Genomic DNA, 25,695 nt, shown 5'->3' with positions numbered 1-25,695 from the left:
TGATGAATAAGCTTTTTGATGTGCTGTTGCATTTGGTTTGCCACTATTTTATTGAAGATTTTTGTGTCGATGTTCATCATGGATATTGGCCTGAAGCTTTCTTTTTTAGTTGAGTCTCTGCCTGGTTCTGACTATGTATTTTCAAATAGCCTGTCGTCAAGCTCATTCTGCTTGATCCATTCTATTAGAAGACTGTGATGCATTCTGCAGTAAGCGAATTGCACTTTTTCAACTACAGAATTTCTGCTTGATTCTCTTTATTTCAATCTCCTTGTGAAATTTATCTGATAGAATTCTGAATTCCTTCTCTGTGTCATCTTGATTTCCTTAAGTTTCCTAAAACTGCTATTTTGAATTTCATGTCTGAAACTTCATATATCTCCGTTTCTCCAGGACTGGTCCCTGGTGGCTTATGTAGTTCATTTCGTGAGGTCATGCTTTCCTTGATGGTCTTGATGGGTGTGGATGTTTATCTGTGTCTGGACATTGAAGAGTTAAGTATTTATTGTAGTCTTCACAGTCTGGGCTAATTTGTACCTGTATTTCCTGGAAAGCTTTCCAGGTACTAAGAGAACTTGAGTGTGTGATCTAAGTTGTATCTGTATTAGTGGCCACCCCAAACCCAGTAACACTATTGTTCTTGCAAACTTGTAGAGGTACTGCCTTGATGGTCTTGGATAAGATTCAGAATTCTCTGCAGATACTTTTGTTCTTTCCTCTTACTTTCTCCTAAAAAAACAGAGCATCTTTCTCTCTATTCAGAGCCACGTGGAGTTTGGGATGGGGTGACACAAGGACCTTTGTGGCCACCACCACTGGAACCGCAGTGAATCAGACTGAAAGCTAGTAACAGCACTGGGTCTTGCCCAAGTCCTGTTGTCATAAGTACTACCTGGTTACTGCCTATGTTCACTCAAGGTCCTAGGGCTGTACAATCATTAGGTGGTAAAGCCATCCAGGGTTTATTCTTCCTTTCAGGGCACCAGTTCCTCCAGGCAGGTCCAGAGGTGCCATCTGGGAGCCAGGGACTTGGGTAGAAAACTTTAGAAGTGTGCCTAGTGTTCTACATGTACTGTGGCTGAGCAGGCACTCAAATCATGAGACACAGTCTTTCCCACTCTTCCCTCCCCTTTCCATAGACAGAGGAGCCTCATCCCATGACTACTACCATAAATCCATGGAGAGTACTGCTGGGCTACTGCTGATGTTCTGTTAAGGCCCAAGAGCTCTTCACTGAGCTTGTGGTGAATGCTGCCTGGCCTGGGACTCATTCTTCAGTGTAGTTTCCCTTTAGCCCAAACCAGGTCCAGAAATGCTATGCAAGAGCCAAGTCCTAGAACTGGGGGCCAAAGAGCCTGGTTGATGCTTTACTTCCCTGTGGCTGAGTTGGTACCTAAGGTGTAAGACAAAGCTCCCCTTACTTTTCCCTATGATTTTCTCAATCATAAGGAGTCTCTCCCCATAGCCATCAGAGCTTGTAATGGGTTGGGTTTCACCTGAAGTCAGCAAGTCTCAGAGTCTCACCCAAGGCCCATGGCTTACTACTTGGGTATCGTTACTGGTTATTCAGGGCCAAAGGGCACTTTACTCAGTAGGTTATGGGTCCTGCCAGGACTGACTCCTTCTGTTCAAGGCAGCAGGTTCCCTTCTGGCCCAGGGTGTGTCTAGAAATGTCTGGAAGGTAGGGCCTGGAAAAGGGGACTCATGACTCTGACTGGTATCCTATCCTACTGTGGATGAGCTGGTATCCAAGATGTAAGACAGAGACCTCTTCATTCTTCTTCCTCCTCTCCTGAAGTGAAAGAAAGGTATCTTTTTTGGAGCCCCAAGCCGTGCATCCTGGGTTTGGGGTAGAGGTGGTGCAAATACTCTTCTAGCCACTTTGGCTGTGTCTCAACAGGTTACATGCCTCCTAAGTCCACTCACTTTAATCTCAGTGAAGCAATGGGACTGCCCTAGGAGTTACAGTCCTTGTGGCCTAGAATGCATTTGAGGTTTATTTAGAGTCCCAGAGCACTTTAGACCAGGGTGACAAGGCTTGCCAGAACTAAAGTTTGGACCACTGGGATGGGCAATTCCCCTCTGGTTAGAGTTGGTTTAAATACTCTCTCTGTGGGTGGGCATTAGCTAAGTGTAACTGCTTTTGCTTTCTGCTGTAACAGGGTACCACTGAGTTCAATGCAATGTCACAATTCCTGCTGGGGGATGGGGAAGGGATGGCACTGGTAATTCAAGACTGTAACTACATTCCTCAGTGCCTTTTTCAGCAATATGAAGTTAAAATTCAAGTACTGTGAAAGCTCACCTAGTTTTTGGTTCTTATGAAGGTGTTTTCTTGTGTACACAGTTGTGTTAAATTGTTGTCTGTGCAGAAGACATGCTCAGTGAAGGCTTCAATTTGGCCATCTTACTTTGCCCCTCCATATCATTTTATTTAACAGTCTATGATACAGTTCTTGATCTTTAGGAATTTATGTTAAGAAACAAAATGAAGACAGATATAGAGACCTTACGGCAAAAGTATGTACAGGGTATTTCTAAAACTGAGTGAAATCTAATTTTTGTGCTACAGCATAGAAAAATAAAAGGAAACAATACTGACAGAAAAGTTGGGTAAGGTTGTTAAGGGAAATATTATGTTGGGACTTTTAGACCATGTTAGAAGTTTGAATTTTATTGTCAGGATAATAATAAGAGTCTTGGTAAACATTTTGATTAAAAAAAGATCATGGTAGTTGAAGTATGGAAAATCAATTAAAGATAAATAAGAATGGATGCAGAGAGACCAGTCAGAAAACTATAGAACAGGACAGGCACAGTGGCTTATGCCTGTAATCCCAGCACTTTGGGAGGCTAAGGTGGGTGGATCACCTGAAGTCAGGAGTTCGAGACAAGCCTGGCCAATGTGGTGAAACTCCGCTTCTACTAAAAATATAAAATTAGCTGGGTGTGGTGATGGATGCCTGTAATCATGGTGAACATGAGAAAAATAGTGTCAGCAGAATTGGAGAGAAGTAGACAAATTAATAAAAATTTTGGATTGAATCAATTTGGAAGGTAAGGTAGGAATCAAAAGTGAAGCCAATAACCTAGATGAAGTGAATAAGTTCCTAGAAACACAAAGCTTACCAAGACTAAAATTATGAAGAGACAGAAAATCTAACTAGATCCAGTAGTAGGAAAGAAATTGAATCAGTAATCAAATATCTCCTAACAAGGAAAAGTCCTGGACCTGATGGCTTAACTGGTGAATTCTACCAAACATCTAAAGAACACAAGTCTTTCTCAAACTTTTCTAAAAAGATGAAGAGGGTGGAATACTTCCTAACTCATTGTACAAGGCCGGCATTACCCTGATTCCAAAGCCATACAAAGACACTACAAAAAGGGAACAGTAAAGACAAATGCCCCTTATAAATATTGAAACAATAATCTTCAGCATAATAGTAGCAAACTCAATTCAAATGTATATTAAAATTATATACCATGACCAACTTGGATTTATTTGTAGACTACAAGGATGTTTTATCACAGGAAAATCAATCCATATGATATGTTACATTAATAGAATGGAGAGAAAAAAAAAAAAAGCCCAACCACATGATCATCTAAATTGATGCCAAAAAAATGACAAAATCAAACACCCTTTCATGATAAAAACACTCCATAACTAGGAATAGAAGGAAACTTTCTCAACACAATAAAAGTCATAACTCACAGCAAACATGCTCAATGGTGAAAGGCTGAGAGCTTTTCCTTTGACACAATGAGTAAAAAAGGATGCCTGCTTTTGGCATGTATTTTCAACATAGAACTGGAAGTCCTAGCTGGAGTAATTAGGTAAGAAAAAAAAATAAAAGCCATTCATTAAAAAGTAAGAAGCAAATTATCTGTTTGCAGATGATTTAATCCTGTATGTAAAAAATACCCTAAAGATTATATAAAACATGTTAGAACTAATAATGGAATTCAGAAAAGTAGCATGATACAGAGAAAACAGACAAAAACCAGTATTATTTCTATATACTAACAATTAACAATCAGAAAAGGAATTAACGAAACAGTTTGATTTACAATAGCATCAAAAAGAATAAAATACTTAGGAAATAACAAAGGTGAAAGACTTGTACAATGAAAGCAACAAAAGAATGCTGAAATAAATTTAAAAAGACATGAAATAAAACAAATGAAAACACAAGCCATGTTTGTGGATTGAAAGATACAATATTGTTAAGCTATCATTACTACTCAAAGCCATCTACAGAGTCAACACATCCTTATCAAAACACCAATGACATTTTTAGCAGAAACAGAAAAACCTATCCCAAAATTCATATGGAATCTCAAGAGACCCAAAATAGATAAAACAATTTTGAAAAAGAACACAGCTAGAAGACTCAGACTTCCTGATTTCAAAACTTATTTCAAAACGCTAGTAATCAAAACAATATGATACTGGCATAAAGGCAGACAGACATATAGACCAACAGAATAGAGTATAGAAATAAACCCTCATATATATGGTCAAATAAGTTTTGAGAAGTGTGGTTACGACCAATTAGTAGGGTAAAGGACAGCCTTTTCAGTAGATGTTTCTGGAAAAATTGTATATCCACATGCAAAAGAATGAAGCTGAACTCTCACCTAATAACATATATAAAAATTAAATCAAAATGAATCAAAGACTTATATATGTATGAACAGAAACTGTAAGACTCTTTAGAAGAAAGCAAAGGGCAAAAGCTTCATGATACTGGAGTTGGCACTTGATTTCTTGGAGATGACACCAAAGCCATAAGTAACAGAGAAAAAAATAGTCAAATTGAACTTTGTGAAATAAAACATTTTGTGCATCAAAAGACACTCAAGAGAGTAAAATGGCAACCTACAAAATGAAAGAAAATATTTGCAAATCATATATTTAGTAAGAAAATAATATTGAGAATATATAGAGAACTCCTAAAACTCAACAACAAAAATCAAATCAAAAGCCTTGAATAGGACATTTCTCTAAAGAAGATATAGAAATAGCCAAGAAGTACATGAAAAGATGCTCAGTATCACTAATCATTGGGGAATACAAACTAAAACTACAATGAGATTCTGCTTCACACCTATTAGGATAGCTACTACCAAAAAAAATAAAAATTCAATACAGAAAAGTGTTGGCAAGTTTAGGAAGAAACTGAAACCACCCCTTGTACAGTGATGGTAAAATTTAAACTGATACAGCTGCTGTAGAAAACACTATGGCAGTTCCTCAAAAAAATAAACATAGATAACATATGATCCAGAAATTCCACTTTTGGGTATTTGCCAAAAAGAACTGAAACCAGAATCTTGGAGAGATATTTATATACTCATGTTCATAGGAGTATTGTTTACAATCACTAAAATGTGGGAGCAACCCAAATGCCTACTGATGAATGAATGGATAAGCAAAATGTGATATACATACATAATGGATATTATTTAGCCAAGATGAAAGAAAATTCTAACCAAAACTATACAATTCCACCTTTGTGAGGTACTTAGAGTACTCAAAATCATAGAGCCAGAAGAAGAATTTTGGTTGTGGAGAGGAGGGGAGAATACGGAATTACCATGGGATGGGAACAGAACTGCAGTTTTACAAGATGAAAAGAGTTATAGAGATAGATGGTGTTGATGGTTCCACATTAGAAATGTATTTAATACCACTGAACTGTACACTTAAAATGGTTAAGGTGGTAAATTTTATGTTATGTATATTTTTATTACAATAAAAAATTAGAAAAGATCACTATAAATATACATAAATGCATATATATTTAACTTAAAAGGATTTGTACATATTCAGAGACCTATATAAATTACATTAGAGCAACCAGTATTGGAATTCGTCGAGAACAAGCTAAAAACACGAAAGCTCAGGGCTTATCCTTTAAACAAGAGGGGCCTCATTTTTTTTTTTTTTTTTAGCTTTCCTGGAGAGGCTAATATACACCAACATTTGCAAACCACTGTTTTATAAATGATTGTGGGGACAGACCAAAGAGTGAGAGTCAGGGCAGAAAGAAAGAAGTAAAAGGTAATAGGAGAAAGTGTCTGACCCAGTCCGATAATCGTAATGTGTTGTAAACTGAGGAGATATTATCAACTCAGCAATCTGCACTCGAGGTATGCAAATAATAATAAGTATTATTATCATGATAACATTTCTGTACCAAGGAATGGTTTGCAGCTTGTTTACCAGAATTAGGTATGTATGTCCATATATATATAGACATACATACATATATACATATATATAAATATGAATAAAATATCTCTCTATATAATGATTATATATATAGAGAGAGACATAAAAACAATTTCAAGACATATTGCTAAGTTAAAAAAGCGAGAAGAGAAGTTTGGGCTGGAGTTAATAACCAGAGGCCATGGTAACTGTATGATGCAAATATGAAACATGAAACAACACAAATGCTATGATCCCACTTATTTAAAAGTTAGATTAAATGTTTCCACCCCGGCCACTCCCAAATCTCATGTCCTCACAATTTAAACTACAATCATGTGTTTTCTACAGTCCCCTAAAGCCTTATTTCAGGATTAACTCAAAAGTCCACATTCCAAAGTCTCATCTGAGACAAGCCATGTCCTTTCTGCCTATGAGACTGTAAAATCAAAAGCAAGTTACTTACTTCCTAGATGCAATGGGGTACAGGTCTTAGAAAAATATATCCATTCCAAATGGGAGAAATTGGCCAAAATAAAGGGGCTACAGACCTCACCTAAGTCTGAAATTCAGCTGGGTAGCCAAATCTTAAAGCTCTTTAATGATCCTTTGACCCCATGTCTCACACCCAAGTTACACTGATGCAAGACATGGGCACCCACAGCCTTGGGCAGTTCTGCCCGTGGCTTTGCAAGATATAGCCCTGTTCTCCACTGCTTCCATGGGATGGTGATGAGTGTCTGCAGCTTTTCCAGATGCACAGTGCAAGCTGTTCGTGAATCTACTATTCTGGGGTCTGGAGGAGGGTGGCCCTTTGCTCACTGCTCCACTAGGCAGTGCCCCAGTGGGGACTCTGTGTGGGAGTTCTGACTCCACATTTCCCTTCTGTACTGCCCTAGCAGAGGTTCTCCATTAGGGCTCTGCCCCTGTGGCAAACTTCTGCCTGGATATCCAGGCATTTCCATACATCCTCTGAAATCTAGGTGGAGGTTCCCAAACCTCGATTCTTGCCTTCTATGCATTGGTAGGCCACACACCATGTGGGAGCCACCAAGTCTTAGGGTTTGCACCTCTGAAACAAGGGTCTGAACTGTACTTTGGCTTTATTTAGCCACAGCTGAAGCTGAAGCCACTGGGACACAAGGGACCATGTCGTAACACTGCACAGAGTAGCAGGAGCCTGGACCCATTTTTCTGTCCTAGGTCTCCAGTCCTATGATGGGAGGGCTGCTGTGAAGTTCTCTGACATGCCTTGGTAACATTTCCCCCATTGTTTTACTTACTAATATTTGGCTCCTCATTACTTATAGAGATGTCTGCAGCTGGCTTGAATTTCTCCCTAGAAAATGGGTTTTTCTTTTCTACACATCATTAGGCTGCAAATTTTCCAAACTTTTATGCTCTGCTTCCTCTTGGACACTTTGCTGCTTGAAAATATCTTCTGCCAGATACCCTAAATCATCTCTCTCAAGTTCAAAGTTACTCATATCTCTAAAGCAGGGGCAAAATGCTACCAGTTTCTTTGCTAAAGCATAGCAAGTGTGACCTTTATTCCATTTCCCAAGAAGTTCCTCATCTCCATCTGAGATCTTCTCAGTCTAGACTCCATTGTCCATATCACTATCAGCATTTTGATCAAAGCCATTCAATGAGTCTCTAGGAAGTTCCAAACTTTCCCACATCTTCCTGTCTTCTGAGGCCTCCAAGTCTCTAGGAAGCTTCAAATTTTCCACATTTTCATGTCTTCTTCTGAGCCCTCCAAACTGTTGCAACCTCTGCCTATTACGCAGTTCCAAAATTGCTTCCAGATTTTCGGTATCCTTATAGCAACTCTACTTTATATCCTTAAAGCACCCAACTCTACCAGTACGAATTTAATATATTAGTCTGTTCTCATGCTGCTAATAAAGACATACCCCAAACTGGGTAAATTATAAAGGAAAGAGGTTTGATTGACTCACAGTTCAGCATGGCTGGGCAGGCTTCAGAAAACTTACAATCATGGTAGAGGAAGAAAACATGTCCTTTACATGGTGGCAGGAAGGACAATGAGAGCCAAGCAAAGGGGGAAGTCCATTAGAAAACCATCAGATCTCATGAGTACTCAGTCACTATTACAATAATAGTATGGGGGAAACAGCCTCTATTATTCAATTACTCCACCTGGTCCTGCCCTTGACACATGGGAATTATTACAATTCAAGATCAAACATTGGGTGGGAGCACAGACAAACCATATCCATCTCTGTCTAGGAATTTGTTTGCCTTTCTTCTCTACACTTGGAATACAGAAAGACAATTCATTATTTAATAAAGTAAATCAAGTTCTTTTGATATTCTAACCCCAAATCCAATTATCCCTTATTTTCTTATGTTGGATTATTATTATTATGATTTGCTTATTTTTTGGGCCAGTGGTAGAATAAGATTATACATTACTATGGAAAAACAAATTTCAAAAGATATTTTCTATAAAATGTCTTGTACTTAACTTCTAGAGGGCTGATACATTTTATCCTTATATGTAGCTGCCAGGGTTTCTAATCTCCACCTTTCACTAAATTTGTGCCTATCATAATAGCTCCAAAATTGCTTACAGAACATTAGATAATGGCATTAGAATGGAACCTGTAAAGAGAATAGATGCAAAGCTAACCTTTTTGTTTTCAATGCATCTATTGCTCTAAATAATTTCAGCAGTGTTAAGTTCTCCTTTAGGTTCACATTTTACTCTCAATATGTCAGTAAAAAAAGGATATATGATTGTACTTTTCCTTGTACTCACTATAAAAAGATTTCACCTAATTTAATAGTAGATATGTAAATATTTGCATGAGTATATGTTAATGTATTTTCTAGAGAAATAGAGAAAAATTTAAATATGCTTGAAAAGCCAAGTGTACAGTAGGATATGATATATATTAACACATACATTTCAATAAATAAGAGTGAAAACACATTTACAGTACAGATAAAATGACAATTTATCAGTTAACTTGCATTAAATAATGTTTCTGAGTCTCACATTTAAAATGGGGATCAAACATCTCAGAGATTTGTTTAGGGGCGGATAAAGTAATGTACCTAAGTACCTGAAAATCATAAAGCACTGTGGTATTATTTTTGAACTTTCAAAATCTAAAAAGTAGTGTTGTTATTATTGAGATGAGACTTTGTAGACTGGTATTTATATTTGAATTTTGGAAACTATTTGAACCAAAAATATAAAAATGTGCTTTAAATAAGATTTCATCTACAGTAAACTCATTTTTAATCTACACTAAAAGCATACCTTATAAACTGAAGGTAATGCAACAAATGCTATCATGTTTATGGTAACAAGCAGTTAGCATTATATAAATAAAATTTAATTTATTTAATAAAATCTTGGTTTAGTATGTGCATTCATAGTGTGGTATTAAAAAGAACTTAATAATAATTATTACTTATTCACATATTGCATGTAAGTTATACCAGTCATAAATTAATATGTGATTAAAATTTAACAAAGAAATAGATTTTAAAAATCAAAGAAGAACTTTTCTTCCAAAATACATTCCATTCAAAAACATTCATTTCATTCTATTAATCAAAATTACATATCTTTACTTATTATTTTCTTCAGTTAATAAGCTTCAGTCAGAATTCTCAAGCAGTTTTAGCTATTTAAGAGAAAACTGATGGGAAAGACCTTGGCATTAGATGAAATATTTATTTTGACAATCTTTAGTTTAGGTATGAAAATAGTATTAAGGCTAAGAAGTAAAGGACAAAGTGAAATTTTAAACTGAAATTACTGAGGTAAAACTGCTAAAAGATTCCTTCTTTGAAAGCCAGCCTCCCTAATCCTTATTCTCTTCAGTGTTTTTATAGTGACTTTTAAATGTAAAGTGATAGTAATGAGCTAACATGGCTGAGGAAAAATAGAATACCAGAACATCATGTCCTCTGTACAGATTATTTAGATATAGAAGACTGTCATAAAGTTCTTAGGCAGTTTGCAAAGTAAAAACTTTAACCGTTAATTACTAAACATGTAATAATGATTTTTTTTTTTTAGGTTTTGCTATAAAACATCAATATTTGATTTTTTATTGCTAATTTTTTTTATTGTATTTTAGGTTTTGGGGTACATGTGAAGAACATGCAAGATTGTTGCATAGGTGCATATGTGGCAGTGTGATTTGCTGCCTTCCTCCCCTTCACCTATATGTGGCATTTCTCCCCATGCTATCTCTCCCCAAATTTGGATTGCTTATTCTGTACTAGACACTGATTTAGGAGCTTTATGTATGTAATTCTTAAAATAACCCTGCCAGGGTGGTATTATTTTAAGTATGTTCACATTTACAAATCGGGAACTACACAGGTTATGTGAATTATTCAAGATTATACAATGAAAAAAGAACAGGGCTGAAATTTGAAACCAAGTCCATCTAACAGCAAAGCTCATGCATTTTCTATTATAAAAGTCTGCTTCAGGGAATAAATACAATAGCTGCAGGTAGAAATGAAAGTAAAATAGATTTTTCTTCTAATAGCTGCTTTTAAACTTCCATTCTACTAGTAATAGAGTACAATTTACTTCAATTTACAAAAGCCATTTTAAAAATCTGTTTTCTACTAAGACATAAGGATATATAATATGAACCTGAATTCTGATTATCCTAACTTTAATGAATATTCCTTTTAGAGCATGCATACATTATTTTTATATCTGCTTTCTATTATAATAACACTTATACTTGAACCTTCAAGTAAACAATATTAGGATGGAAAATGTAGACAATATTTCAGATAAAAAAGAAAAAAAATTTAAAATATTTTGTGTAAAGGATTCTATAAACATAAAAAATTAAACAAAATAGGTACTTCCAGAAAAAATTTTGAGAAAATAAGCATGTTAACTAAATAGAAATACTTTTCAAACAATATGAACTTATAGAAGTGGTTTTTCAGACAAATTTCTTCAATGTATATAAAGGAGATAATTCCTTTTATAGAAAATGATTAAATATCAGACAAAAGGAGAAATAAATAAAATTTAAAAAATAATTTCAAGTTTTATTTTAGATTTAGGAGTACATGTGCAGGTTTGTCACAAGGGTATATTGTGTGATGCTGAGGTTTAGCGTTACTCCTGTCAGCCAGGTAGTGAGCACAGTGCCCAATAGGCAACTGAATCTTAAGACCAAAGCCTGACAAAGACAAAAAGGAAAAGAAAATTATAGACTTATCTAATCTTTGAATATAGGTGCATAATTTTTTTAAAAAAACTATCAAATCAAATATAGTCAGTATTACTTTTTGGTAGTGACCAAGCAGACTTTATCTCAGGAATGCAATGACCATTAAATATAAGAAATTGTAACAATGTAGGGGAGTCGATCCAAGATGGCCGATTAAGAGGAACTCAGGATTGCAGCTCCGAGAGAAGGCGCAGAGGGTGAGTGGACGCCGCATTTCCAGACGGATTTTTACTGCCCACAGACCAGGAGATTCATAGGAGGAGGAGCCCCACGGGTCGCCAGTGCCGCTGGTCTGACCGGTGTGGCCGCTCGGCCTACGCCCTGGAGTGGGGGGCAGCAGCTCCTTGAGCAGAGTGAGAGAGACTGAGTCCCCTCTGAGCCAGCAAGGGGAGCTGAAGCAGGAAGTCAAGCCATGAGAATCCCGGGCAAGGGCGCACCACGAATCTCAGAGCTGCTGCTTCGGCTGATGCAGCGGCTCACAGGGCAGCAGATTTTTACTGCCCATGGACGAGGAGATTCACAGACGGAGGAACTCCATGGGTTGCCAGCGCCACTGGTTGGACCGGTGCGGCCGCTCAGCCAACACCTGGGGCAGGGGGCAGCGGGTCCTTGTGCAGAGTGAACAAGACTGGGTCCCCTCTGGGCCAGCAAGGGGAGCTGAGGCAGGGAGTCAAGCCAAGAGATTCCCGGGCAAAGAGGGTGCCACGGGAAGCACGGCTGAACCCGGGACAGTCCAGCTCTGTTGGGGAGGGGCGGCCTCCATTGGGAAAGACCCTGCAGTTCCCAGGGCAATGTGCCGTAACCAAGGTAATCCACCACTACAGAGACTCCATCACTACAGGGGCGGACCAACATAGCAGAAGCAGTTCTAACTATACCCATATAAACAGTACTGCAGGGAAGATCACATGGAAGCTGGGCGGAGCCCACAGCAGCTCAGCGAAACCTCTGGAGGCTGAGTGTGACTAGGCTGCCACCTTGTGGGCAGGGAAAACGGTAGCAAGACAGTGGGAAATCATAAAGCCCTAACTCTCTGGGACAGAACACCTGGGGGGAAGAAAAGGGGGTTTATGAGTTCAGCTGCGGCAGACTTAAAATTACCAAAACCAGAAAGACAGCAACTACAAAGTTGATAGGTGGATAAATCGACAAAGATGGGAAGAAACCAGCGCAAAAAGGATGAAAACACCCAAAACCAGAACACCTCTCCTCCTACAAGGGAGCGCAACTCCTCACCAGTAAGGGAACAAGGATGGATGGAGAATGAGTGTGATGAAATGACAGAATCAGCTTTCAGAAAATGGATAATAAGAAACTTCTGTGAGCTAAAAGAACATGTTCTAACCCAATGCAAAGAAACCAAGAACCTTGAAAAAACACTTGACGAAATGCGAACGAGAATGGACAACTTAGGAATATGAGTGAATTGATGGAGCTGAAAAACACAACACGAGAACTTCGCGAAGCATGCACAAGTTTTAACAGCCAAATTGACCAAGCGGAAGAAAGGATATCAGAGGTCAAAGATCAACTCAATGAAATAAAACAAGAAGGCAAGATTAGAGAAAACAGGGTAAAAAGGAATGAACAAAGTCAACAAGAATTATGGGACTATGTGAAAAGACCTAATCTACGTTTGATAGGTGTACATGAATGTGAAGAAGAGAATGCATCCAAGCTGGAAAATACTCTTCAGGATATTATCCAGGAAAACTTCCCCAACTTAGCAAGGCAGGCCAATATTCAAGTCCAGGAAATACAGAGAACACCATAAAGATATTCCTCTAGGCCGGGCGCGGTGGCTCAAGCCTGTAATCCCAGCACTTTGGGAGGCCGAGGCGGGTGGATCACGAGGTCAAGAGATCGAGACCATCCTGGTCAACATGGTGAAACCCCGTCTCTACTAATACAAAAAATTAGCTGGGCACGGTGGCGCGTGCCTGTAATCCCAGCTACTCAGGAGGCTGAGGCAGGAGAATTGCCTGAACCCAGGAGGCGGAGGTTGCGGTGAGCCGAGATCGCGCCATTGCACTCCAGCCTGGGTATCAAGAGCGAAACTCCGCCTCAAAAAAAAAAAAAAAAAAAAAAAAAAAAAAAAAAAAAAATGATATTCCTCTAGAAGAGCAACCCCAAGGCACATAATCATCAGATTCACCAGGGTCGAAATGAAGGAGAAAATACTAAGTGCAGCCAGAGAGAAAGGTCAGGTTACTCATAAAGGGAAGCCCATCAGACTCATGGCAGATCTCTCAGCAGAAACCCTACAGGCCAGAAGAGAGTGGGGGCCGATATTCAACATCCTTAAAGAAAAGAACTTTCAACCCAGAATTTCATATCCAGCCAAACTAAGCTTCATAAGTGAAGGAAAAATAAAATCCTTTGAGAAAGATTTCATCACCACCAGACCAGCTTTACAAGAGCTCCTGAAGGAGGCACTACACATAGAAAAGAACAATCAGTACCAGCCATTCCAAAAACACACGAAATGGTAAAGAGCATCAACACAATGAAGAATCTGCATCAACCAACAGGCAAAACAGACAGCTAGCATCAAAATGACAGGATCAAATTCACACTTAACAATATTAACCCTAAATGTAAACGGACTAAATGCCCCAATCAAAAGACATAGACTGGCAAATTGGATAAAAAGCCAAAATCCATCAGTGTGCTGTATCCAGGAAACCCACCTCACATGCAAGGATACACAAAGGCTCAAAATAAAGGGATGGAGGAAGATTTACCAAGCAAATGGAGAGCAAAAAAAAGCAGGAGTTGCAATTCTCATCTCTGATAAAATAGATTTTAAAGCAACAAAGATCAAAAGAGACAAAGAAGGACATTACATAATGGTAAAAGGATCAATGCAACCAGAAGAGCTAATGATCCTAAATATATATGCACCTAATACAGGAGCACCCAGATACATAAGGCAAGTTCTTAAAGACTTACAAAGAGACTTAGACTCCCACACAATAATAGTGGGAGACTTCAACACACCATTGTCAATATTAGACAGATCAACGAGACAGAAAATTAACAAGGATATCCAGGACTTGAACTCAGACCTGGAACAAGCAAACCTAATAGACATTTACAGAACTCTCCACCCCAAATCCACAGAATATACATTCTTCTCAGCACCACATCACACCTACTCTAAAATTGACCACATAATTGGAAGTAAATCACTCCTCAGCAAATGCAAAAGAACGGAAAACATAACAAACAGTCTCTCAGACCACAGTGCAATCAAGTTAGAACTCAGAATTCAGAAGCCAACCCAGAATCGCACAGCCTCATGGAAACTGAACAACTTTCTCCTGAATGTTGACTGGATAAACAATGAAATGAAGGCAGAAACAAAGATATTCTTCGAAACTAATGAGAACGAAGACACCACATACCAGAATCTCTGGGACACATTTAAAGCAGTCTCTAGAGGAAAATATATAGCAATAAGTGCACACATGACAAGAAAGGAGAGATCTAAAATGGACACCCTATCATCAAAATTGAAAGAGCTAGAGGAGCAAGATCAAGAAAACTCAAAACCTAGCAGAAGACAAGAAATAACTAAGATCAAAGCACAATTGAAGGAGACAGAGACACAAAAACCCTTCAAAAAATCAATAAATCCAGGAACTGGTTTTTTGAAAAGATCAACAAAATAGACAGAGCACTAGCCAGATTAATAAAAAAGAAAAGAGAGAATAACCAAATAGATGCAATAAAAAATGATAAAGGGGATATCACCACAGATTCCACAGAAATTCAAACCATCATCAGAGATTATTACAAACAACTCTATGCACATAAACTAGAACACCTGAAAGAAATGGATAAATTCTTGGACAGTTGCCTCCTCCCAAGCCTAAAGCAGGAAGAAGTTGAAACCCTGAATAGACCAATAACAAGGTCTGAAGTCGAGGCAGCAATTAAGAGCCTACCACCCAAAAAAAGCCCGGGTCCAGATGGGTTCACAGCCGAATTCTACCAGACATACAAAGAGGAACTGGTACCATTCCTTCTGAAACTATTCCAAATAATCCAAAAAGAGGGAATCCTTCCCAAATCATTTTATGACACCAACATCATCCTGATACCAAAACCCGGCAGAGACTCAACAAGAAAAGAAAACTACAGGCCAATATCCATGATGAACATAGATGCAAAAATCTTCAATAAATACTGGCAAGCCGATTACAACAGCACATCAAAAAGCTTATCCACCATGATCAAGTGGGATTCATGCCGCGGATGCAAGGCTGGTTCAATATACGCAAGTCTATAAATGTAATTCACCACATAAACAGAACCAAAGACAAAAACTACATGATTATCTCAATTGATGCAGAGAAGGCCTTAGACAAAATTTAACAGTCCTTTATGCTAAAAACCCTTAATAAACTAGGTATTGACGGAACGTATCTCAAAATAATAAAAGCTATTTACGACAAACCAACAGCCAATATCATACTGAATGGGCAAAAACTGGAAGCATTCCCTTTGAAATCTGGCACTAGGCAAGGATGCCCTCTCTCACCACTCCTATCCAATATACTACTGGAAGTTCTAGCCACAGCAATCAGGCAAGAAAAAGAAATAAAGGGTATTCAATTAGGAACGGAGGAAGTCAAATTGTCTCTATTTGCAGACGACATGATTGTATATCTAGAAGACCCCATCATCTCAGCCCAAAATCTCCTGAAACTGATAAGCAACTTCTGCAAAGTCTCAGGATACAGAATCAATGTGCAAAAATCACAAGCATTCCTATACACCAATAACAGACTTAAAGAGAACCAAATCAAGAACGAACTGCCATTCACAATTGCTACAAAGAGAATAAAATACCTAGGAATACAACTAACAAGGAACGTAAAGGACCTCTTCAAGGAGAACTACAAACCACTACTCAATGAAATAAGAGAGGACACAAACAGATGAAGAAACATTCCATGTTCATGGTTAGGAAGAATCAATATCGTGAAAATGGCCATAGTGCCCAAAGTAATTTACAGATTCAACGCTATCCCCATCCAGCTACCAATGACCTTCTTCACAGAACTGGAAAAAACCACCTTAAACTTCATATGGAACCAAAAGAGAGCCCGCATAGCCAAGTCAATTCTAAGCAAAAAGAACAAAGCGGGAGGCATCACACTACCGGACATCAAACTCTACTACAAGGCTACAGTAATCAAAACAGCATGGTACTGGTACCAAAACAGAGATATAGACCAATGGACCAGAACAGAGGTGTCGGAAGCGACACCAAATATCTACAACTATTCGATCTTTGGCAAACCTGATAAAAACAAGCAATGGGGTAAGGATTCCTTGTTCAATAAGTGGTGTTGGGAAAACTGGCTAGCCATATGCAGAAAGCAGAAACTCGACCCCTTCCTGACACCTTCCACTAAAATTGACTCCAGATGGATTAAAGACTTAAACATAACCTAACACCATAAAAATACTAGAAGGAAACCTAGGGAAAACCATTCAGGACATAGGCGTAGGCAAGGACTTCATGACCAAAACACCAAAAGCATTGGCAACAAAAGCCAAAATAGACCAATGGGACCTAATCAAACTCCACAGCTTCTGCACGGCAAAAGAAACAGTCAATAGAGTGAATCGGCAACCAACAGAATGGGAAAAAATTTTTGCAGCCTACGCATCTGACAAAGGGCTGATATCCAGAATTTACAATGAGCTAAAACAGATTTACAAGAAAAAAACAAACAAGCCCATTCAAAAATGGGCGAAGGATATGAACAGATACTTTACAAAAGAAGACATACATGAGGCCAACAAGCATATGAAAAAATGCTCATCATCACTGGTCATTAGAGAAATGCAAATCAAAACTACATTGAGATACCATCTCATGCCAGTTAGAATGGCGATCATTAAAAAATCTGGAGACAACAGATGCTGGAGAGGATGTGGAGAAATAGGAACACTTTTACACTGTTGGTGGGAGTGTAAATTAGTTCAACCATTGTGGAAGACAGTGTGGCGATTCCCCAAGGACCTAGAAATAGAAATTCCATTTGACCCAGCAATCCCATTACTGGGCATATATCCAGAGGATTATAAATCGTTCTACTATAAGGACACATGCACACAAATGTTCATTGCAGCAGTTTACAATAGCAAAGACCTGGAACCAACCCAAATGCCCATTGATGATAGACTGGACAGGAAAAATGTGGCACATATACACCATGGAATATTATGCAGCCATCAAAAACGATGAGTTTGTGTCCTTTGTAGGGACATGGATGAACCTGGAAACCATCATTCTCAGCAAACTGACACAAGAACACAAAATCAAACACCACATGTTCTCACTCATAGGCGGGTGTTGAACAAGGAGAACACATGGACACAGTGAGGGGAGCACTATACACTGGGGTCTGTTGGGGGGGAGTGGGGGGACAGCGGGGGGGGTGGGGAGTTGGGGAGGGATAGCATGGGGAGAAATGCCAGATATAGGTGAAGGGGAGGAAGGCAGCAAATCACACTGCCACGTATGCACCTATGCAACAACCTTGCATGTTTTTCACATGTACCCCAAAACCTAAAATGCAATAAAAAAAAAGATGCAAAAAAAAAAAAAGAAATTGTAACAATGTAATACATTATCATGATAAAAGATGAAACAATCCCAAAATAATACAAAATAAGCTTTTGATAAAATTTAAAATTCATGATAAACACTCAGAAATATAAAAAATGTGGGACAATAATTGTCTCAATAAAGATTATAAAAAACATCAAACTTAATGGTGAAATTAGAAGCATTTTCATTAAATTCAGAACAAGTAAGTTTACCTACTCTTAAACTAGAGGTTCTGTCCTAAGCAATGGACGATGAACAATTGAAAACACAATAACTGTAAAGAAAATGATACTTATTCATATATATAGGTGTGTGTGTGTGTGTGTGTATATATACACACACACACACACACAGTTGATTGTATTAGCCACAAACTATTAGAATGAAAATGAATACCAGTATACTTAGAGATTAAACAAAACACCTTTAAATAACACATAAGTCGCTTCCTCTCCGATAAAACACCAAATGGCGGATGACGCCAGTGCAGTGGGTGGGTGGGGGGGGGCCTGGAGGCCCCAGGGGCCCTGGTATGGGGAACCGTGGTGGCTTCCGCGGAGGTTTCAAAAAAAAAATAACACATAAGTCAAAATATCAACTAAATGGAAATGAAAATACAACATCAAAATTTGTGGAATGTAGCAAAAATAGTGCTCAGAGGAAAATGTATAGCTTTCAATGTATGTATTAGATAGGAGGGACGATCTAAAATCAATGATCTAAGCTTCCACCTTAGAAAACTAGAAAAAGAACAGCAAATTTAATTCGAGTTAAGTAGAAAAAAAATAAAAATCAGAGCAGAAATCAATAAAATTGAAAACAGTGAATCAAAGTAAAAGAGATCAATGACACCAAAAGCTGGTTCCTTGTAAAGATAAATAAAATCAATAAACCTTTAACCAGCTAAGAAAAAAAGAGAGATGATTCAAATTAATAATAGCAAAAATGAAATAGGAGACATCAGTATAGACATCATAAACAATAAAGGGATAACAAAGAAATACTATGAACCACTCTATGCCCATAAATTTGATAGTGTGGATAAAATGGCTTGAAAGACACAATATAACAAAACTTACATGAGAAGAATTAGACAATCTGAATATGCCTACATCTATTAACAAAATTCTATCAATAATTAAGAACATTCCCAAACGGAAAGTATCAGACCCAGATGGATTCACTGGTGAATTCTATCAAAGACTGAAGGAAGAAATTATGTCAACTATGTACAATCTCTTTGAGAGGACAGAAGCAAAAGGAATACATCCTGCCTTATCTTATGAGGCCAGCATTACCCTAAATACTAAATCTAGACAATGACATCACAAGAAAACAGTATCTCTCATGAACATAGATACCAAAATCCTCAATAAAATATTATCAAAGTCGAATCTAACAATGTATAAAACAAATTATATGCCATGAACAAGTGGAATTTATCCCAGGCATGCAAGGCTGTTTTAACATATGAAAATTAATCAATGTAATTCATTGTACCAACAAGCTAAAGAATAAAATTTACATGATCATACAAATAGATACAAGAAATGCATTCAACAAAATCCAACATGCATTCATGATAAAAATCTCTCAGCAAATTGGGAATAGAAGAGAACTTACTCAACTTGTAAAGAACATCTACAAAAACCTACAGCTCACACAATACTTACTGATGAGACCCTAGAAGTGTTCCTGCTAAGACCAGGAACAAGGCAAGCATGTACTCCCACCATTGCTTTTTAACATTATATTAAATGTCGTATCTAATGCAGTAACACAAAGAAAATACGAGGTGTATGAATTAGCAAGGAAAATATAAAATTGTCCATTTTTCAAATAACATGATCATATATGTAGAAAATCTGAAGAAACTGAGCAAAAAACTGGGACTAACTATAGCAAGATTGCAGGACACAAAGTTAACATAAAAAAGTCAAAATCTTTCCTGTATACTTGCAATGTACAAATGGAATTTGAAATTAAAAATACAATACCATCTACATCAGCATTCCTCAAAATCTAATACTTAGTTACAATTCTAACTATATATATATATATATATATATATATATATATATATATATATATATATAAGATCTAAGTGAGAAAAACTATAAAAATATGATGAAAGAAATCCAACAACTAGATACATGAAAAAACATTCAGTTTCATGGATAGGAGACTCAATAAAGGTTGAATATCCCTAGTCCCAAAATCCATAATCCAAAATGTTTCAAAACTGGAAACATTCTGAGTACCCACCAACATGGCAGTCAAAGAAAATGCTCCATGGAGCATTCTGGATTTTGTATTTTTGGATTAGAAATGCTCAATCAGTAAGTATAATGCAAATATTCCAAAATCAGAACAAATTAAAAATCTGAAGCACTTTTGGTCCCAAGCATCTTGGAAAAGAGATAATCAACTGTTATTACCAAGAGTTCTTCCCAAATTGATATGTAGATCCAATGCAATCCTAATCAAAATAGCAGCAAGTTATTTTGTGGATATCAGCAAACTAATTTTAAAGTTTTTATGGAGACAAAGACTCAGAATAACCAACACAGTATTAAAAATGAACAAAGTTAGAGGATGGATACTTCTCAGCTTCAAGACAAACTATAAATCAAAATAGATCAAAACAGCATATTATTGGCAACAGAACAGACAAATAGATCAACGAAAAAGAATAGAGAGCTTGAAAGTGACCCACATAAACACAACCAACTAATTTGTGAAAAAAACAAAGGCAATAAAATGGAGAAGTCAGTCTTTTTAACAAATGTTTTTTGGCTATAAAGAGGATACAATTCAATATTTGAAACAAAGAAACTATTAAATAAGTTTGTATTTGAATCACTGAATTTCAAAGTTTCAAGCTATCTTACAGGTCATCCTGAACAGCTGACCCCAACTTTTTTGGCACCAGGAACTGTTTTTGTGGAAGACAATTTTTCCATGGACCTAGGGTGTGGTGAATAGTTTTGGTACGATTCAAGCATATTACATTTATTATACACTTTATTTCTATTATTATTACATTGTCATATATAATGAAATAATTATATGACTCATCATAATGTAGAATCAGTGGGAGCCCTGAGCTTGTTTTCCTGCTACTTGATGATCGCTTCTGGGGGTGATGGGAGACAGTGACAGATGATCAGGCATTAGATTTTCATAAGGAACATGCAACCTAGATCCCTCACATGTGCAGTTCACAAGAGGATTTGTTCTCCTATGAGAATGTAATGCTGCTGCTAATCTGACAGGAGGCGGTGCTCAGGCGGTAAAGCAAGTAATGGAGAGTGGCCATAAATACATATAAAGCTTTGCTGGCTTGCCTGCCACTCACTGCCTGCTGTGTGGTCTGGTTCCTGTGCCTGGTACTGATCTGTGTCCTGGGAGTTGGGGATCCCTGATCTAGAACATTTGCTTACACATGAGTTCTCTCACTAAAATTCATTACATGGTAATATCTTCAGCTGAATATTTCTAGTGTTTTCTTCTGGGCAGGCAGAAGAAAACTACTACTTTTGGAAAACTATAATACAAATATTTATTTATAAGTGAGGGTTCTTATTCTTTTATCTCTCAGGATATTTTAGAAATGTCTTATAATCTTTCACATATATATTCATTTAGCTGTTTTCCCTCTCTATCATCTATATATCTGGAGGCAGAGATTATAATTGTTGAAAATGCTTTGTATTCAATCATAAGCAGTGTCATGTTTATAAGAGACCTTAATATAATTTGATTGTGATGGAAATATATGAAAAAAATGAATGTACTCATATACTTGAAAACATAAATAAAATCATAGAAAGTGCCATATCTGAAAAACAATACATATATATTAACTGGAACTCAATTTCATGGAAATAATTATGATACTATGATAATATTAGAACATTTGAAACATATGACTTATTATAACTGAAAACTTTGTTGACCATATTTATAAATTGTGTTTATTAAGAATGACAATGTTGAAACACCTACATGGCATAATTTTAAAAATGCTGTTTCTTCTGTCAAGCAACAATAAGTTCCTGCTCTACTAACAACTTTTTCTACTTTTTAAATTCTTTCTTTGCTTCTATAATCTCTCACTATATAACCAATCGATATATAAACAGATACTATAATTGTTCACACAAAAAGGCAAAACTTGCTACCTGGAAGAATATGTCAAAACAATCTTCCTAACTCTATAAACAAATAGATATAAGAGTTTTCTGGAATATTTCCATGAATCCAATCATTTGTTAGAAAATAGTGACATTAGGCCAGGAGCAGGGGCTCACACCTGTAATCCCAGAAATTTGGGAGGCCGAGGCGGGCAGATCACCTGAGGTTGGGAGTTCGAGACAAACCTGACCAATATGGAGAAACCCTGTCTCTACTAAAAATACAAAATTAGCGTGGTGGTGCATGCCTGTAATCCCAGCTACTCAGGAGGCTGAGACAGGAAAATTACTGGAACCCCTGAGGTGGAGGTTGTGGTGAGCAAAGATCCTACCATTGCACTCCAGCCTGGGCAACAAGAGCGAAACTCCATTTCAAAAAAAAACAGAAAAAAAAAAGGAAATAGTGACATTAAAAGGACATAAATGACATCATTAAGAGCAATAATGATACTAGGATATATTAATTTTAACATCCATCTCCTTTTAGAGTTTGTAAATGGAATCTGCAAATACATACCAGATCTGTCTTTGGAGGATCTGGACACTCAGAAGAGAAATAAGGAGCTGAACTTCTGACTCCACTGCTGTCGGAAGTTGGCTTTGGAGGTTGAGCATGCTGTCTGTAAGTAGCACTTTTAGGAGTCCAACAAAACAGGTTGATTGATTCTCTTACACAGCGTTCAATGTCAATTTCTAGATAGAAATGTTTTAAAAAAGCAAATGGATAGAATTTATATTGCTTTCATAATGTAATGCTTTTATAATATAAATAATATTATTTTTATAATAACCACCATCTCTCCTAAATGAATATATCTAAATATTGCTAAGATAATGTTATTAGAAAAAAAGTAAAAAAATATTATAGATATTAATCAGCATTTCTATGACTGGATTGATGGGGATATTTAGTATAATCTGCTTATATATATTTGTAAATGTATCTACTTGTGTTTTCACGTGTGTCTTTGACTTGGAATTATCTACATATATATGTAGATTTCAGAGTATCATTATTTAAATGCCAGAGAATATAACACATCTCCTTAATTAAACATCTGCCCAATTTATGTTGATAATGTTTCTACTTTTCCAATGTAAAATGAAAGTTAGTGGGGAGAATAGAATTTGAGAATAGGTAGACAAAATATTCAGAGGTTGACTGTTGATTTAGCATGAATTCTAGTAAAGGGAACTGAAAGTTTTACTGCCATTAAAGAAGATATAAAATAATTAGGAAAAAATCTTTCAGAATCTCAATTCAGCATTTCTGAATTCTTTTCTTGTTTTTTCCTTTTTTGAGACAGAGTATCATTCTGTCTTCCAAGCTGGAAGGCAGTGCTGTAACCATGGCTCACTGCAACCTTGGCCTCCCAGGTTCAAGCAATTCTTCTTGTGCCTCAGCCTCCCTAGTAGCTGGGATTACAGGCCTGTGCCACAACGCCCAGCTAACTTTTTGTATTTTGTAGAGATGGGTTTTTGCCCATGTTACCCAGGCTGTTCTTGAATTCCTGAGCTCAGGCAATCTGCCTGCCTCAGCCTTCCGAAGTTCTAGGATTACAGGCATCAGCCACTGCACCCAATCAGCATTTCTCAATTCTTTAATAATTTCTTGAGTTAAATGAAGAAAGATCTTAAAGTTTCATCAAATAAGGTTTAAATGCACTTTATTAAAAGATAAAAGAGAAATACTTTCATATTAGATTTCCTTTTGTTTCTCATGTTTGAAATTTAAGCATCTTTAATGCAGAGGTAATGTACATAGAAAGGTTACTACAACTCTGTATTGTCTGTGTTTTTGATAAGACTGTATCTCTTTAGGAGGCCAACATTCCTTATGAGAAGTTAGCCATTCCTCTACGGCAAAAGTGAAGCGATCACAGAAAGACAGGAGAAATTCAAGAAGTTGACTGTGATCAAGGATTTTAGCATTGACTAGTTTTTCTATATCCCTAAAAGTAGCAAACGGCATATATTCTCATTTCCTCTATAAAAGTCCAAGTGTCAGCTCAGGAAGACAATGGAGAAAAATATATTACATGTCACAAAGTGGTAAGTTCTTTTTTCCTCCCCCTCTTTTTGAAATGAAGGACTTTGAAGAGGGAAAGGAAATAGGCATTAAGTAAACTCTGTGGATGGTGCATGAGTAATCATTTAGAATTATCTGCTCTGGTAAGGTAGAGAAATTTGGAAGAAGGGAAAGGAAGATAACACAGCATCTATTATATGACTGGTATTGTAAACTTTCACTTAATCCATTTGGTTCTTACAATGATTATTGAAGACAAGTATTGTAATTCTTCTTTCCACCCTCTATATCTGCTAAAGATAAAGAAAGTAAGACATAAGAAAGTGATTTGTTAAATGTGTTACTATGGGTAGAAGTCTGAAGTTACTAAAAGATTATAAGGCATCTTTTGTTATTTCCTAACAAACTTAGATTTGAAATATGATCAGTCTGGTAAGACCAGTTACACAATTAGGCATTCCTTAGTGATGTTTGCCAAATTCACAGCTCATTACTTCCATGGCTACAAAAAGAGGTCAGATTTCATCACCTCATATACTATTCCTAACATAAAAACTATAAAACAGAGTGAAACAAGCTTTGCGATATGGGCCTATTTATTTGGGCAATGGAAAATATAGTGGTCTATGACAATATCAACTTGATATTACACAAAGAAAATACAAACACAAACTAGAAAAAAAAAAATCAAAGTTTAAGACAGGTTCCTCTAGTCTGCTTAAGAAGGAAGAGATAGCTCTATTAGTTTTATAAAACTTTCAATTCAAATAGTTAAGATAAAAACTTGGCAGCTAATGAGAGAAAATAACCATCTAAAGTCTGTCTACTTAACACAGGTCAATCTCCAAAGGAAAGAGTTTCAGTCCATAGGTATTGCACTTGCAGGGCCCAAATCAATTTTACACATCTGTCACCAGCAAAAGGCTGAAGTCGAGTCAGTGATCCAGAACAAAGGTTGTGTAGTGTAGTCCTTAAATCATTGGCAATGGAAAAGTCATTTGTATCTGCTTCCAAGCCAACCCACCAACACCATACAAGGTTTACAGTGAATCTTGGTGATGTACTGGCATCCATCCCAATTCTACTGTGATTGTCAGTTCTGACAGATATCTCATTTTCCATTCACTTGACTCATGTCACCTCTCATATCAAAATCCTTCCAAAGCACATTATCATAATCAAAATAAAATGCAAAAGTACTTTGTAAACTGTACATTAAAATGCACAAATATTCCTACAAAGTAATCTCTCATCACATAGCACTACTGTTTTTTAATCTTGCATTGTAATTATTGAGACAATGCATTGTGAATAAAACATGGATTATGGTTTCCCAGGTTTGAATTAAAGCTCCATGAGGTATTTTACAA

General features: G+C 36.9%; 1 protein-coding gene across 5 annotated transcripts in view; it reads right to left on the bottom strand.

Moving 5' to 3' along the window:
- The window catches only part of TBCK (TBC1 domain containing kinase), a 263,530-nt gene that overhangs the window by 108,523 nt on the left and 129,312 nt on the right, over positions 1-25,695 (bottom strand). For all 5 annotated transcript variants that reach the window (XR_010345400.1, XM_012436502.2, XM_064384035.1 and 2 more), the window contains one exon: positions 22,814-22,989. Coding sequence is in view for 4 of the 5 variants with exons in the window: in XM_012436502.2 (XP_012291925.1) it covers positions 22,814-22,989 (176 nt within the window). In the remaining variant the exon portion in view is untranslated. The remainder of the gene's footprint in view (positions 1-22,813; positions 22,990-25,695) is intronic.

This window comes from Aotus nancymaae, unplaced genomic scaffold, assembly GCF_030222135.1.
Source record: "Aotus nancymaae isolate 86718 unplaced genomic scaffold, 86718_ANA_hifiasm-v0.15.2.pri h1tg000033l, whole genome shotgun sequence".
Lineage (NCBI taxonomy): Eukaryota > Metazoa > Chordata > Mammalia > Primates > Aotidae > Aotus > Aotus nancymaae.
The sequence above is the reverse complement of the archived record's forward strand: the minus strand, read 5'-3'. Positions and strand labels throughout refer to the sequence as shown.